Source organism: Oryctolagus cuniculus, chromosome 8, assembly GCF_051225735.1.
Source record: "Oryctolagus cuniculus isolate XC-2025 breed Fujian yellow rabbit chromosome 8, ASM5122573v1, whole genome shotgun sequence".
NCBI lineage: Eukaryota > Metazoa > Chordata > Mammalia > Lagomorpha > Leporidae > Oryctolagus > Oryctolagus cuniculus.
Genome location: NC_142874.1, coordinates 142,898,435 through 142,914,005, shown reverse-complemented (window position 1 = coordinate 142,914,005; position 15,571 = coordinate 142,898,435). Strand labels below are relative to the sequence as shown.

The 15,571-nt window shown below is 48.8% G+C and overlaps 1 protein-coding gene and 1 long non-coding RNA gene across 4 annotated transcripts in view; one reads left to right on the top strand and one right to left on the bottom strand.

Moving 5' to 3' along the window:
* MCPH1 (microcephalin 1) overlaps positions 1–14,903 on the top strand; it is a 248,593-nt gene extending 233,690 nt beyond the window's left edge. For all 3 annotated transcript variants that reach the window (XM_051832685.3, XM_089302827.1, XM_089302829.1), the window contains one exon: positions 14,220–14,903. In XM_051832685.3, coding sequence (XP_051688645.2) covers positions 14,220–14,275 — 56 coding nt within the window. In that variant the 3' untranslated portion in view covers positions 14,276–14,903. The remainder of the gene's footprint in view (positions 1–14,219) is intronic.
* On the bottom strand, positions 1,453–2,363 carry LOC149125226 (uncharacterized). Its single transcript, XR_016212220.1, has 4 exons — positions 2,232–2,363; positions 1,925–2,030; positions 1,693–1,765; positions 1,453–1,591 (listed from the first exon to the last, which is right to left on the bottom strand). It is a non-coding gene; the product is annotated as an uncharacterized LOC149125226 (long non-coding RNA).
* Positions 14,904–15,571: the final 668 nt, after the last annotated feature.

Sequence of the window (15,571 nt, the reverse complement as noted above, 5' to 3'; positions counted from 1 at the left end):
ACACCTGGGCAGCACCCCTGAACACAGTGGGTGCCCCAGCCTGGTCTTGGATATAAGGCTGTAGGTTTTTCAAATATTTACAAGTTTATATTTTGCTTTTTTTCTGAATTGAGTTGTGATGCAGTGGCTCCGACTGTATACAGATGAGGAGGTTATCTATACACACATGCATAGACCTACCGAACATGGAGCTAGTACACTGTTTCCTGTGCCCCGAGCCCCTGCCGCTTGCCTGTTCCCTGACCTGAAGCAAATCCCCCATTCTCTCTGGACCCCAGTTCCTTCGTCTACAGAGTAAGAACCTCCACCCAGTTCACCCCACATGGTACTCAGTGGAGACAGCACACAGGTGTCTACAGTGGACACTGCCGAGGGTCCCCAAGTGACCGTGTCCGTGGGTGTAGACATGAGGCTTGGACACAGCAGTGCTGTATCTTTGAGGACCTTTTCCCTCCAAGTTATCCTTGAAAACAAAGACTTCTCTCAAAAAAAATTTGTTTTTATTTTAGTTGCTAGACAAAGAGATGGAGAGAGGAAGGGAGGGAAGGGGGTGGAGAGAGAGAGAGAGAGAAGACATGCTCTTATGCTCTCAGCCCCAGTCTGCTGGTTTACTCCTCAAGCACCTGTTTTAGTTGGGACTGGGTGGATCCAGCTCTCTCCTGTCTGTGGGAGTCGGAGCACCCAGGTACTCTGGTGTGGGGCATGGGCATCTTAGCAACCAGGCCAAACACACACCTGTCTAGAGAATATTTTCTTTTTTAAATGTTGTGAGACTTGGGAACTTCTCAAGCTGTTTCAAAGTAGCCATTTAAAAGAAAAGCAGTGATTCTGTGGTGAATATGAAAGGCAGTACTGAAAACGTGCAAATGAAGTGTGTTCCAAGAGGAGAGGCGTACGGGCTGCTGCGCCTCGCGGCTCCTCTGAGTAGTTTGGATAAAAACGATTAATTGGAAGCCGTCATGAAAGCTGCTTGCCATGACCACTTTCAAATTTGTAACTTACCTGCCAAAATGAAAACGCCACTGTTGCAGTTCCTTTTCAATGTGGTTTGGTTTTTTTAATGGCTTTGATTTGGTCTTTGTTTGGGGGGACATAATAAAGTCAAAAGAGGAGGACCAGAAGGAGATTTTTTTTCTTTTTTAAGCCATTAGAGATTTCTTTTCATTTTGGCCGGAGGCAAAGGCGGGCACCTCGAAAGATGCATCTCCCCCAGGGCCACCAACAGCCACCCTGGGTCCCGCTCCTTAGTCTGCATCTCCGTATCTCAAATTGAACCAAGGACATAAAAAAAAATTGTTTTTTGCTTGTTGTTCTACTTATCCCTTAGCCTGTGGGAGTGGGTACATGAAGCCCCCAGCAGGGCTCATCGTCCGGAACGTAGGCCCCCTCCCCCCACCCCCCAGCCCTTCCTCACAGCTCCAGGGAAGCTGGCGTAGACGCTGCATAGACGCTGGCATAGACGCTGCCGGCCTTGGAGCCGGCGGGGATTGCGTTCCCTGCTCGTTCCCCAGAGTCTGCCTTCCCTGAAACAGCACTGTGCTGGGGCCAAGACGCTTGATGAATCATTCAGCCAGGAGGAGAAGTAGGGAATCTGGGGGAGAGAATACAGTCGTGGGCACTCAACTGAGCACGACAATAAACAGGAAAGCAAACCCGGATTCCCGGCACCAGGAAGCACAGCGCTGCCCTCACCTGTAATACCGCCGGCAGTACTCAGGCGTGCCGCGTTTGAAAGCATCTTCTGAGGGCTGGAGCCCCGCCAGCACTGCCGTGAAATGCAAATGCCGTTTCACACGTGAGCGGGCGGGGCCTGCGATGGGGCTCTGCACCCAGTGGTCGGGGCCTGACTCGGGTGCTGTGGTCGCTTCTGCTCACTTCCTTTGTGCCCCTGGGAGATACCACCCAGGCCTGGCCTGGCCCTTACCATGAGACGAGACGTATTTCCAGTCCATTTTATTGTGTGGGCTGCTTTCATGGGATAGGATGTTCATTCATGCTCTTGCCGGAACACAGTGTAACATTCTCAGCAGCTTTGCAAAACAAAACAGTTTAGCCTCAACTGGATTTCCTCACTTCTCAGAAAGAGCAGGTGGTGTGATTGACTGTCTCCCCCTTTTTGGGGGGAAAGGTCCCTGATAGTGAGCGGGCCCTCCTTGTGCTAGCCTGGCCATTGCTCACTGCCCCTGGGGCTGACCACAACAACGTGGCGCTTTGTGGAGCTTCATACTTACATGGCATGCGAGGTCTGCTGGAGAGCACCTGGCGCAGATAAGGAAGCAGCCCCAGGGAGCAGAGGCCGTCTGCTGAGGGAGCAGAGAGCGGCAGGTGTGCCCCTCTGCCTGTGCCCGCTCCCCAGGACCGCCTGCCTTAACCTCGCCACGGAGCCCGGGCCCAGAGCTCAGCAGGCACACAGGTGATTGCAGCCTCCCCAGCAGTCCCAGACCGCTTGACACCTGACTTGTGCTTTGAGTTGTGCTCAGAGAACAGGTGCCATCTCCCAAGATGGAAACGAAGGAGAACTGTAGCTACTGCAGCTGGTGGAATTCTGTCATTTCAACCTCTAGTGTGTTTAGGCTTTCTTTTTGAAAAGCATGTATGTCATTAGCAGGGTTTTTGTGTTTGTTTTAATTAACTATTGGTTGGTAAAGCCATAATTTAGCATTAGCTTTGGAAAGAGTGTGTTCAGCAAATGAATTTCCTGAGCTCTCACTCTAGTTGTGTTCATTGGCCAAGCAATGGTCCTAGATGGCTATCTCTGAAATTTCCTTACCCGTCGGATCCCCCCACCCCACATCCAGCTCGGCTCGCTGGATGTGAGTTTCTTCAGACACACGGAGGGTGACCAGGATTTATAAGGAATGCAAGCAGGCAGACTTAGGTCCCTGTCTGTCCCTTTCCCAGCCAAAAGCATATTCCTTTACCCTCTCCCTAAAACAACAAAAGCTTAGAACAAAGTAGACAGCTATATAGGTTCAACTCAGAATACAGAATACTGTGAACACGGCTGCCTTTTATATCTGTGCTAGAAATGTGGTCGTGGGTTCGGGGAGCCAGCCTGGCCTCTGTGTGCTAGTGCTGATTGCTCTGCCTGGGACTGGGAGCCCCCCAGGATGCCTTTGCTGCTCAGGTCACAAAGCTGCTGCAGATGCTGTGTGGAGGGGGAATGCTCAGGTGCCCACAGCTGCCCTGCAGCTCCAGGGGGCTCGGAGGTCAGTGGGCTTAAAGGGAATTTCATGGCCGCCTCCTACCAGAATGTTGCCTGTTGGTCTGGGCCATCTTTGCTTATTGATCTGGTTCTTGAATGCCTGGGGAATGACTGGTAGAGAGACCATCTGGAGTATGTTGCCCCTCAGTTCCTTCCTGGGGATGTTGCATATTAGGCAGTTAATGCTGAACCTTGGAGCTATAGGACTCACATTGCAGGCTGAGCTGTGTCTCCCTCCAGTGCGTGTGGGGAATCACTAAAGCCCAGTCCTGGTGCTGTAACTGTATTTGGAGACAGGGCCCTTGAAGAGCTGATTAAGATGCCAGAGATCAGGAGGGTTGGGCCCTGAACCAGTTGGGCTGGTGTCCTTGTACGGAGAGAAAGAGACACCGAGGATGTGTGTGCACCAAGCAGAGGCCACCTGCAAGCCAAGGAGAGGCTTCCAGGCCGACCCCATCCTGCAGATACCACGATCTAGGACCCTGAGCCTCCAGGACCATGACAAAGTCAAGTCTCCTTGTTAAAGCCACCCAACCCGTGGTGCTTTGTGTTGGCAGCCCTCGCAAATGAATACAACCCCGACGAAGTCTGGGACCACTCGCAGACACCCCTGTTTTATGCAGGAGGAAACTCAGTGGTCTCATTTCTTGGTCAGAGCCACACAGTGGTTTACAGAAAGACCCCAAATTCCAGCCCTCTCTTGCAGTCTTCCTCTCTAAGAAGGAGATCTGACACCAGGCTCGGTACCCAGAACTGCCTCTCGTTTGTGAGACTCCCTGGTGATCCTCAGCCTGTGGAAGCCATACTCCACAAGCTGGCCTGAGACTGGGCCATCCCACCACGAAGGAAAACAACAGAAAACTCTTCCCAGCCTGCAGGAAGAGGAAAAAGTAGCTGGGTGAAACTATCCCACTCTGTGTCTTAGTCAATTTTCCTTAAACTCTGATGCTTGAAGACAAGTGAGTTTACAACAGTAAAACCACCTTGAAGAAAGAGGAAAGAAACAGTAAAGATAATTCCAGACATTCATAAAATTGAAGCAAGGGAATGGAAGCTCAGCAAAAGCAAAAGCTGGGTACCTGGGAGGAAAAAGCTTATAAGCAGTAAGAATGCTGGCAATTCTGGGGAAATAAAGTGAGAAAGATCCAGCGAAAATACAAACAATGGAATTAGAACAATAGCTACAGATACAGGAAGGACGCTTAAAATTATGAGGGAGAGACTGGTGTTTGACAGCCGCATCCTGTATCAGCGCATGGTTCAAATCCTGGCTCCTCCACTTCTGATCTAGCCTCATGCTGTGGCACGTTCTGAGAGGCAGTAGGTAAGAGCCCAAGTACTTAGTCCTTGCCTTCCATGTAGTGGACCTGGATAGAGTTTCGAGATCCTGGCTTCAGCCTGGTCCAGCCTGGTCCAGCCTGGCTGTTACCATCATTTAGGGAGACAACCAGTGGATGGAAGATCTTTCTCTGTCTCTGTCTCTCTGCTATTTAAATAAAATTTAAAAAAAATAATAAAAATTCAAAATAACAAGGAGCATGTTGAACTATATTTTTAAAGATTTATTTGAAAGGCAGAGTTACAAAGAGAGAGAGACAGATCTTCCATCCCCTGGCTGCAGTGACTGGAACTGGGCTGATCCAAAGGCAGGAACCAGGCACTTCTTCTAGGTCTCTCACATGGGTGCAGGGGCACAAGCAATTAAGCCATCTTCCATTGTTTTCCCAGTGCATTATCAGGGAGCTGGATCAGAATGGAGCAGCCAGGACTTGAACCGGCACTGCAGGTAGCAGCTTTATCCCTTATGCCACAGCACTGACCTCAGTGAAATATCTTATGCCAATAAATTTTAAATTAGGTAACATGGGTAATTTTTAGAGAATAGAAAATTAACAATTTCCGCCATTGATAGAACTGAAGAGTTAAGAGTATACCATTCACCACCCTCAAAAAAAGAGTGGGCGCTTTGCAGGGAGGTGAAGATACTCCGTGGGACACCGCATCCCATCGGGAAGCACCTGGGTCCAAGTGCCAGTCCCTTCCTGTTGATGTGCACTCTGGGAGGCAGCAGTTGGTGACTCAAGTACTCGGGTCCCCACCCCCCATAGGGCAGACCCAGAATGATTTCCAAGTTCCCAGCTTCAGCCTGATCCAGCCCTGGGTTGTTGCAGGGAGTGAACTACCAGGTGGAAGATTCCACCCCCACCCGCTGTGTGTGTGTGTGTGTGTGTGTGCGTCTTTCAGGTAAAATGGGAGTAAAAATATTATTAAAAAGAATTACACAGAAAGGTAAAAATTGTTTCATTTGCATGTGATAAAACATTGAAGAGAATCGGGAAACTATTATGACTAATCCAGCATGATTGGGCTTTTTTTTTTAACTTTTATTTAATGAATATAAATTTCCAAAGTATGACTTATGGATTACAATGGCTTCCCCCCCATAACGTCCCTCCCACCCGTAACCCTCCCCTTTCCCACTCCCTCTCCCCTTCCATTCACATCAAGATTCATTTTCGATTATCTTAATATACAGAAGATCAGCTTAGTATACATTAAGTAAGGATTTCAACAGTTTGCTCCCACACAGAAACATAAAGTGAAAAATAATAGATGATTTTTTTAAATGATGATGAAATCAGATCAGACCTATTGTCATGTTTAATCCCAGTGAGAGTCAAGTTGGGAATTGCTAATTTCTTCTTTTTTTTTTTTTTTTTTTTTACAGAAGATCAGTTTAGTATGGATTAAGTAAAGATTTCAACAGTTTGCACCCCCATAGAAACACAAAGTGAAATATATTGTTTGAGTACTCGTTATAGCATTAAATCTCAATGTACAGCACATTAAGGACAGAGATCCTACATGAGGAGTAAGTGCACAGTGACTCCTGTTGTTGACTTTACCAATTGACACTCCTGTCTATGGCATCAGTAATCTCCCTATGCTCCAGTCATGAGTTTCCAAGGCTATGGAAGCCCTCTGAGTTCTCCGACTCTTATCTTGTTTAGACAAGGTCATAGTCAAAGTGGAGGTTCTCTCCTCCCTTCAGAGAAAGGTACCTCCTTCTTTGAAGACCTGTTCTTTCCACTGGGATCTCACTCACAGAGATCTTATTGCCAGAGTGTCTTGGTTTTCCATGCCTGAAATACTCTCATGGGCTTTTCAGCCAGATCCGAATGCCTTTAGGGCTGATTCTGAGGCCAGAGTGCTATTTAGGACACAGCATGATTGGGCTTTACAAGATCCACTCACTGAATCAATTTGCATACCTGTGGTCAGTGATAATTATAAGAAATATAGAAAAAATAGTAAATGAAGTCTAAGGCAGCCCTATTGATTAGCCAGCTTTTCCTCTCTGTCATGCAATATATGACACGGGCTACTTGTGAAGAAAAGGGTTCACTTAGCTTACTGTTTGCAGTGGGGGGTCGGGAGCCATGAATGTCCAAACACCACGGCACAGGCTCCAGCAAGAGCGGCCCCTTGGCTACCTCACCTCTTGGTGTACAGCAGTGGTGGGAACACATGTATGCATCGTGAGCCAGCAGGACACTGGCTTTGAGGAAGTGACCCAGGTTTTTAAGGCATTACTATGTGCTCCTTGGGTCATCCTGTGGGGATGCCCATTAGACAGGGGTTTCACGTATGTATGTTGATTGGTTTGGGGCTCAGGGAGATAGCAGGGTCTCCTGGAGACTGTCTCCTTAGGGGCCCAGCCCTCTGCCCTGCTAGCTCTGGGTGGAAGATTGCAACTGACTTGAAGGCATGGTTTAAAACCACAAGGTCACATAAGATAGCCAGGGTCTCTTGAAGCCTGTCCAACTCTTCCCAGGGGCTCAGCCCCCTCCCCCGCCAGCTCTGGGTGAAAGCCTGCCCCCACCCTGGAGGTGTGATTTAAGGCTGCACGGTCACACATGCAGCACAAGAAGCTGTTAGTGGGGGGGACGTCAGTTGGCCTGGAGACAGGCTTTCCAGACACAGCTGGCAGCCTGCTTGTGAAGGACATTCTACCTACATCTGAAGGGGTCCACAGACCCCCAGCCCCACTGGCCGGCCTCAAACCCCCCATTCTTTAATCCACACCCTCCTACTGTGGGTACTAGGGGCATTGATGTCGCTCCGGCTACTTCCTGCTGACAGGGGATCGTCACCCTAGAGGCCCTTAGGGTGTGGAAGGTCAGGGGTGCTGGTGACCATCCAGGTTGCTGTGGCAGAATGCAGGCTCCATGCGGGGTTCCATCTGAAGGACCATCTGCATCTTGATGGAGTCTAACCTCTGGGAGACAGACTTGACAAGGCAGTTAGAGATACATGGGCCAAACATTAGAGTGAGCAGTGGCAGACAGAATGGGCCCAGCAGAGAAGGTACCCAAGCTGTGGATGGCAACCAGGGTTTTAGTTGTTCTCAAAGCTGAGCTGTCAGGTGGGTTTTAACTGACAGGCTTTGTATCCACACTGATCTGTTTGTGTGCCTATCGCTCCCGAGGTGTTGATATAGAAGCAACAAGGGGTGTTCGCTATGGCACATACTCCTCCCTGCTGGGCTAGCATCTGGTCCAAAGTAAGTCTGGGTGTCCTCTAAGGTAGAGGAAGAGCTGGACACAGGGAGTTTCTCCCTGCTTGCCTTCGTGCCTTCAGAAAAGGAGTATGGTGGAGTATGGTGTTAGAATTGAGACTTCCCTGTGGAGGCCAGGCCTCCCCGTCATGAAGGGGGTATTTGGGCCAGGCCTCGAAAGCCAGGACCCTCTTCCTGAGGATCTGGGGGCCAAAGTGACCCCAGCTCTTGAGGATTCATCTGAGAGGTGTCCGGGGATCCCACTCGTGAGGACTGAGATCCCATCTGAATAATAAAGCAAAGAGAGTGGTTTGTCTAGAGAGGTCGCCTCCTTTCTCTATACAACCCTAATATGAGGGCTGAGCCTGGCAGGCACTGGGAGGGGAACCCAGTCTGGCCCCTGGGGCATAGCCCTCCATGAGTGGTCATTACAAGGGTGGCCTTGCTGTCCGCCGGGATGGGCCTTACGAGTGTGAGGACTGCCACTCTACCCCTGTCTCGGTTTATCCCGCCCCTGGTCTCCACTCCTTTGCCTCTCAGGATGAGGGCCTTGATAAAACAGCCTATTTCCCCAGTAATGCTGCTGCCTCCAATTCTCAAAGCAGCCTGACTCTCGTACCAAACCATTAAAAGGTCAGAACAGTCCTGACTGGTGACATCTCGAAGACCTTTAAAGTCCATGTCTCCCATGGACTCCCTGTTCTCTCAGGATTTAGGCAAGTGAAGAAAAGTTGCTGTGTCCCAAGAACAGCTTCACATTTGTCTCCCAGGCTCTTCAGGGGCCAGATTGTTCCTTTGTAACAGGCCTCTCCAGAGATGACCTGTGCTCCTCCCAGTAGTCCCCACCTCCTCCCAACATGTGGACCTGCCCCCCGCCCCCGACACCCAAACCATGGCTGCTGTGATAATACAATTCTACTCATGTTCCCTGAATGTCCAGCAAAAGTTGATGTGTGAAGAATCGGGCACAAATGCAACTCGAATTCTTAGCTCATCCTTAGGAAAGCATCAGGTATGTTAATGTTTCCCATCAAATATCAGAGCAGAAAAAAAAAAAAAAATATATATATATATCAGGTTATTCATTCACTTACTCAATAAGGATTTCTGGAGCACCTATCAGATTCCAGGCCTGCAGGTGTAGCCATTGACAAGAGAGAGACAGTCCTTGGCTGTGGGACTTACATTCCAAGGAAAAAACAGGCAACAAACAAAATTTTAAACACGTTCTTCTATTAGAAGATGCCACAGACAGGATCCGAGTGTCTGGAGTGGCAGTGGGATGAGCTCCTTGCTGAGCAGCTGAGTGTGAGCTGAGAACCAGGTGAAGAGAAGGAGGGGCTCGTGTGGCCCTGGCCGTTCAGGACAAGGGAGCCAGCAGGTAAAGGTTGAGAGGTCAGCGGAAGCAGTGAGTCTAGGGCAGCTGAAACGAAGGGTGAGAGGCTGGAGGGGCAGAACATGAAGCCGGAGAAGCAGCCAGCTGTCAGCTGGACCACCGAGCCACTCGGGGCCTGGGCGGGCAATGTGAAGTGAGCGTAAATGCAAGCAAAGGTTTTAAGCAGGGGCCAGGGCCTCTGGGGCTGGTTTGTAAGCAGTAGCAGGGGGTGGGGAAGGATTTGGGGCAGTGTTGGTGGTGGACTAGGGTAGCAACCATGGAGGACTGTGGTACTGTCGGATTTTAAGTATAGGATTCAGAGCTGGTTGCACTTACTGTCAGTTTGGATGTAGGGCAAAGAGAGGAATGGAAGGTGAGACCTACACATGAGTCCCGAGCATCCAGAAGGTGTGTGTGGTGTCTAAAACCCACATGCCACTTGGTCAGAAGCACGGACGGACTGAGGTTTATTCAGTCTGCAGAAGGGGGACCCCCGAGCAGAGGACAGGAGGGGCTGCTCCACTGCTTCTGGAGAGAAGTGATGCCAGCAGAGGACAGTGACACCATAGACAGCCCTGTCTCCCGATGAGGAGGGACTTTGGGAACAGTGTAACCACTGGGCTCTACTGCTGAGAGATGCCTTAAATAGTGCAGCCCCTGGCCTCCATGTCCTCGGAGGCCTGGTGGCTTCGTTCCACAGGGTAGTGGATGCGATGCCTGAACCGCACAAATCTCTGCATCTCTGCACAGCTGTGTGGCCACTAATGCCTCTCCCAGCCCTGGAACCCTGAGCTTATTTTGTCAGGCGAAGATAAAGTTCCAACAGGGCTCCACCTGTTCTTGAAGCCTCCACACATGGTACCATGAGCCACATTTGGCTGTCGGTGGTTAGAGTTTCCTGCAGATAAAGTGACTTGCCCACATACTACAGAAAATTAGGGTTGGCAGCGTGTTGATTCCATGTCCTGGCTATAGGAGCCCACAGAGGCACAGCTGGTAATCTTGAACTTGTGTACAGTTGTCTGCCAAGACCTGCCAAACATCACTGTTGGTGGTGGGGTTTTTTTGGTAAGTTGTTTTTGGTTTTTTTCAATCTAAACACCCTGGAGCTGTTCAAATACAGTTCGCTTAATGCTCCTGTTTCTCCCGACTGGCTCGCACTGACGTGAACCTACTGTCTGTCCTCTGGTCATGTTTTATTGGGTGTTGGAGGACTTGTCATATGATATGACATTGGAAATTGGGGACCTGGCTATCTTCAGATGCCAAGTGAGCTTGCATGGACACCGTCTTCCTCTGTGTGTTTACAATTGGGAACTCAAAGCTGCGAGGGGCTAGCTGCCCATGACTCCTCTGCTGTCAGCCACCACTCAGCTGTCAGATGCCGTTTTGTTCTGCACCCACCCCCACCCCCGGTGCTTCATCCAGGGTGGTGCCCCAGAACTGCACGGGCAGTGCCTCAGCACAGTCACGGAGCCCACCACGCCAGGAGTGAGGGGACAGGGGACAACTACAGACTTTTTTTTATGAGGGCTGCACTTGGGTTTTCATTTTATCTAAATTTAAAAATCAGTTCTTTTCCAGGCAACACTTTGCTCTACCACGTTACAGGGTGGATGAGTGGGGGAGGGAGGTTGAGAGGACCGTTGATTTCATGCTTACTTCAAACAGCAGAGAAGTGCATAGGGACCCCAGTCATTCTACCCTTTCTTTGTTTTTCTGAAGATTTATTTTATATATTTGAAAGGCAAAATGAGAAAGAGAGAGAGAGATCTTTCATCCACCAGTTCACTCCCCAAATGGCTGCAGCAGCCTGGGCTGGGCAAAGCCAAAGCCAGGAACCAGGGGCTTCATCCATCCAGGTGGCAGGGGCCCGGGCACTTGGGCCATCTTACACTGCAGGGAGCTAGATAGGAAGTGGAGCAGCCAGGACTCGAGCTGGTGCTCATATGGGATGCCAGCATCACACTCAGTGGCTTACCTGCTGTGCCACCATGCTGGCAACTCATTATGCCCCTTCTTAAAGTAACCACAATAAAGATGGAAGTGTATCTCCCAGGCTTTTAAAGTACATAATTTCATAGAAATAAACATGTATGAACGGAGGTATTTGAGAGATCTGTTTTTGTTTAAATGGAGGCTTACCTATTTTTCCAGTTTTTATTTAACTCTGGAAGACTCTGCCACTGTAGCACACTTACAGCTATTTCATTCTTAACCACTGGAGGCGCTGTAGTGAACTCGTGCACTCCCTGTAATGGGACATTTAGGTTATTCCCACTGGCCCTGCTGTTTAAATGCTGTGTGTGTTCTAATTGGAACAATTTCCATTCTGATGTCCTGAGCTATAATTAGTCTAGCCCAATCCCAGGCATATGGGTATTTCTGTAAAAAGACTCATAGAAGAGGAATCTCTGTGCCCTGGGGTGTGTCTGCTGTAATGTGTAGGCTGCCTCCAGGCAGAGTACTCATCCTGCTTGCCCACACTGACCCCCATGCTGGACACACCCGTGCTCCATTCTGATGAGTTCAGGTAGCTCTCGAGGTGGCCTCGGCTGTTTCCTGAGGTCCTCGTCCTTGTCTCTCGCCTGTTTTTAAATCAGGTTATTGTCACTCTCGCACTGTCTTGCAGCAGCACTAAATAACATGGGGACTATGTTTTCTTACCGACGCAGTAACATTTCATCTGTATTTGCCTTTAACTGTGTTTATGGTGTCTTCAGTACAACAGAGCTTTTAATTTTTGATTACTGGTCCCTTACAAAATTCAAATCCCTGCACAGACTCCGCGTTCAGTGGTTTGGATCAGGAAGGTCTTCCCCAGCCCCAGAGCTTCAAGAGCAGTCTCCTGTTTGTGGCTTTTTAACGCTGGGCGCTTTAATCCGTCTGCAGTTTACGCACTGTAAGATCTGAGAGGGCCGTGTCATTCCTCAGTAAACTCATCCGTTTCCCACCGACTTAAAATGCCCCCTCCAAGCCATCTCCCCAGTCCCTCTATCTGCGTGGCTGGTTCTGGATATTCTCTGCCGCTGACCCATCTGCTCTGTGCTCATAACATGCCATTTTATTGCTGTGACTGTCCCAGTACAGTGTGGTGTGATGGTTGTTTTGGTATCTGGGATGTCACATTCTGCCTCATTATCCCTCTTTCTCAAAACTGCCTTCCTGTGCATTTTCTCTTTCACATAAACTTTAAAGTAAACATGTCAGTTTTCTTTTTTAAAAGTTTAAAACTCGGGGCCAGCGTTGTAACGCCAGGGGTTAAGCCCCCACTCACTCACAACTCGCCCATCCCGTCTGAACGCTGTTTGAGTCTGGCTGCTCCACTTCTGATCCTGCTCCCTGCTGCTGCGCCTGGGAAGGCAGTGGTTGGTGGCTCAATTGGTTGGGCCCTTGCCACCCATGTAGGAGACCTGGATGGAGTTCCAGGCTCCTGATTTGGCCTGGCCCAGCCCCAGCCATTGAGGCCATTTGAGGAGTGAATCAGCACATGGAAGATTCTCTCTCTCTCTCTCTCTCTCCCTCTCTGACTTTGCCTTTCAAATAAATAAATCTTTAAGAAGGTTTAAAACTTTTAGATTATATTGCATTCTTAGATTAATAGGAAAGAACATCCTTTCTGCAGTTTTTCTGATTTTCAGAAATTACCTCTAGTCAGAAATCTAAATGCAAAAGTTAAATCTGTAGGGTTTTTACAACCTGGACTGCAATATGGCTAAATTGCTTTATGACCTAGATATTGAGAATGAGTCCCCCACCCATGACTCCAAAACTAGATGCAATAAAACAAAATACTGATATGATTTCAAAAACATAAAAAATTAAAACTTTTGTATAGCAAAAGTTTGCATAAGAAAAGGCAAAAGGCAAATGACAAGCCAAAAGAAAATATATAGAACATATATCAGAAATAAAGGACCAATATTCAAATACAAGTCCTATTACCTCTTTCATTGTCATGGAGAGAATTAAGTGGTGTGCCTGGTTCTTGAAAATTGTTATATAGTATGAATTATAACTTTAGGTATAGATATAATGTGTAAGTAAGTGAGTGTTAATATATTTACTCTTATGCAGAAGTGTTAGCCTTCCTCCCATCTGGAGTTCATCAGCTCAGACCGCCTGTGGGGAAGGAAGCAGGCTTAAACTGGGAAGGCTACAGCTAAATCCTGGGGCACTGGCTTGAGCTCTAACTTGAACCCACCTTTTTTTTCTTCTTTGTACTACACAACCATGGTAGTTCTCCGTCTTCCCACAACTCATCAGTGTGACTGTTTAAGGTCTTTCAAATATAATAGTTCGATTATACAACAAATGCAATCAGTCTGACCCACTTTGTAAGCCAGTCAGTGCTGGGGGTTGTGTGCCTCTTTCATTCTAATGGTAGAACAGAGCAGGAAACATTCCAGGGCTGAGGAAAGAGTGAGGGATTTGTTTCCAGCCAGCCACTCGGCGACCTGTGCCGACAGTCGGCTGCACCTGCAGCTCTCTCCTGGGCCAGATGCCACTTGTAATCTTCATAAAGTCATCGAGTTCCAAACCGACAGGGCCTCAGAGCTCACCTGTGCAGCTTCCTTGATTGAACTACAAAGAACAAGAACTGGAGTTTAAAAAGCGTGTCTGTTGGCTCTGTACTCCATATAAAATACCTGGCTAAGTCGATAGGGTGACACAGACTAGGTCTCATTGTTAGTGTTATGGCTAAAACTCACGTATTTTACGCATACTCTGTCTTGAGCATGTAAGCTCACTCACCGGGATTAGAGTTCGGGTCCGCAGTGTCCTGGACAGCACCCTGCCCACCAGAACGTTCTGCCGTGATGGACACATCCCTTGTGTGTGCCATCTGATAGGAAATGTAGCTGTTAAGCATCTGTACCAGGGCCTGTGTCACTGAGGATCCAGCATTTTCATCTAAATTCAGAAACCCCCTCGTGCAGCACGGACAAGGAACATGTGGACGGTGCAGCTCCGGGCCTTTTGAGATTTTCTAAACGTGACTTTGTATGTGTATAAAAAGGCTTACTTTACTGTGTCAGTGCTGTTATAAGTGCCAGACTGCTTTCGTTCTCTCTCTCTAGATTCCATCACTCAGCACAAACTCTGCGCCTCTGAAAACTACCTCTTGCCACAGTGACCAGGACGTGCGCCACTGCGGACGGCCCCCCAGCTGTCTGAGGACCCTCGAGCGAGAAGCGGAGCTTCTGTTGAAGAGAAGGGGCAGACACATGCAGGATGACATTTGCTCCTGTCGCGTGTGCCGTGGTTAAGGCCTCCTCTCTCTGACTGCCTGTGGCTGAGTTTGTCATTTGGTGCATTGGCCGCCCCATCCGGGCCTCCTCTATGTGATGCCAGTCTGTGGGGCTTCGTAATGATCATGATTCAAAGGTCACAGAACGTTTGTTTTTACTGCTAATTAAAGAGTTGAAATGAAGGGGCCAGCGCTGTGGTATAGTAGGTTAGGCCTATGCCTGAGGCGTCAACATCCCATATGGGCGCCAGTTCTTGTCACGGCCGCTCCTTTTCTGATCTCTCTACTAATGGCCTAGGAAGGCAGTGGAGGATGGCCTAAGTGTTTGAGCCCCTGCACCCACGTGGGAGACCCCAAAGAAGCTCCTGGCTCCTGGCTTCAGATCGGCCAAGCTCTGGCCATTACAGCCACTGGGGGAGTGAACCAGTGGGTGGAAGACCTTTCTATCTGTTTCTTCCTCAGTACCTGTATCTCTGCCTATCAAATAAATAAATCTTAAAAAAAAAAAAAAAAAGAGTTGAAATTGTTGTGTTACTGAGAGCAGAGACCCCTGGGTTTCCTGGCTTGGGCTCTAAGGAGCTCATCAATGTGTCACACACTGGAACAGGGCATTCAAAGGAACTGACGAAGACAGATGTGGGAGCGTGCGTGATGGCAGTGGCCTGCTCTTCCACACTCCCTTTGTGCTGAGCAGGGCATCACCGACATGGGACCACCGCCCGCGAGGGCCACCTGATGCTTGCAAGCACACAAACATCCTCACCATTGTCCATGTGAGATCTGTGCAAATTGCAGGCTGGAATGGCTGTCAGCAAAAACACTAATAATACCAAGAATCAACTAGGATGTGGAGAAGTTAGACCTCTCGTATGTGGTTGCTGACTGCACAATGATACGATCACTGTGAAAAACAATTTGGCCGTTTCTTTTCAGAATTAAACCTACCTTTACCAGACGGCCTGATATCTAAGAGGCGTAAAAACACGTGTCTGCGTTAGGACTTGATTACAAAAGGTTCATAACAGCCAAAACCAAAGCAGTCCATCAGCTGGCAAACAAAGATGCTACACACACCCGTGGAAGGTCACTCAGTAATGTAAAGAACCAACTCCAGAGACTTGCGACGTTGTGGACGGTCCTGGAAAGCACAATTCGCATAGGAAGGCGGACTCAGAAGACGGT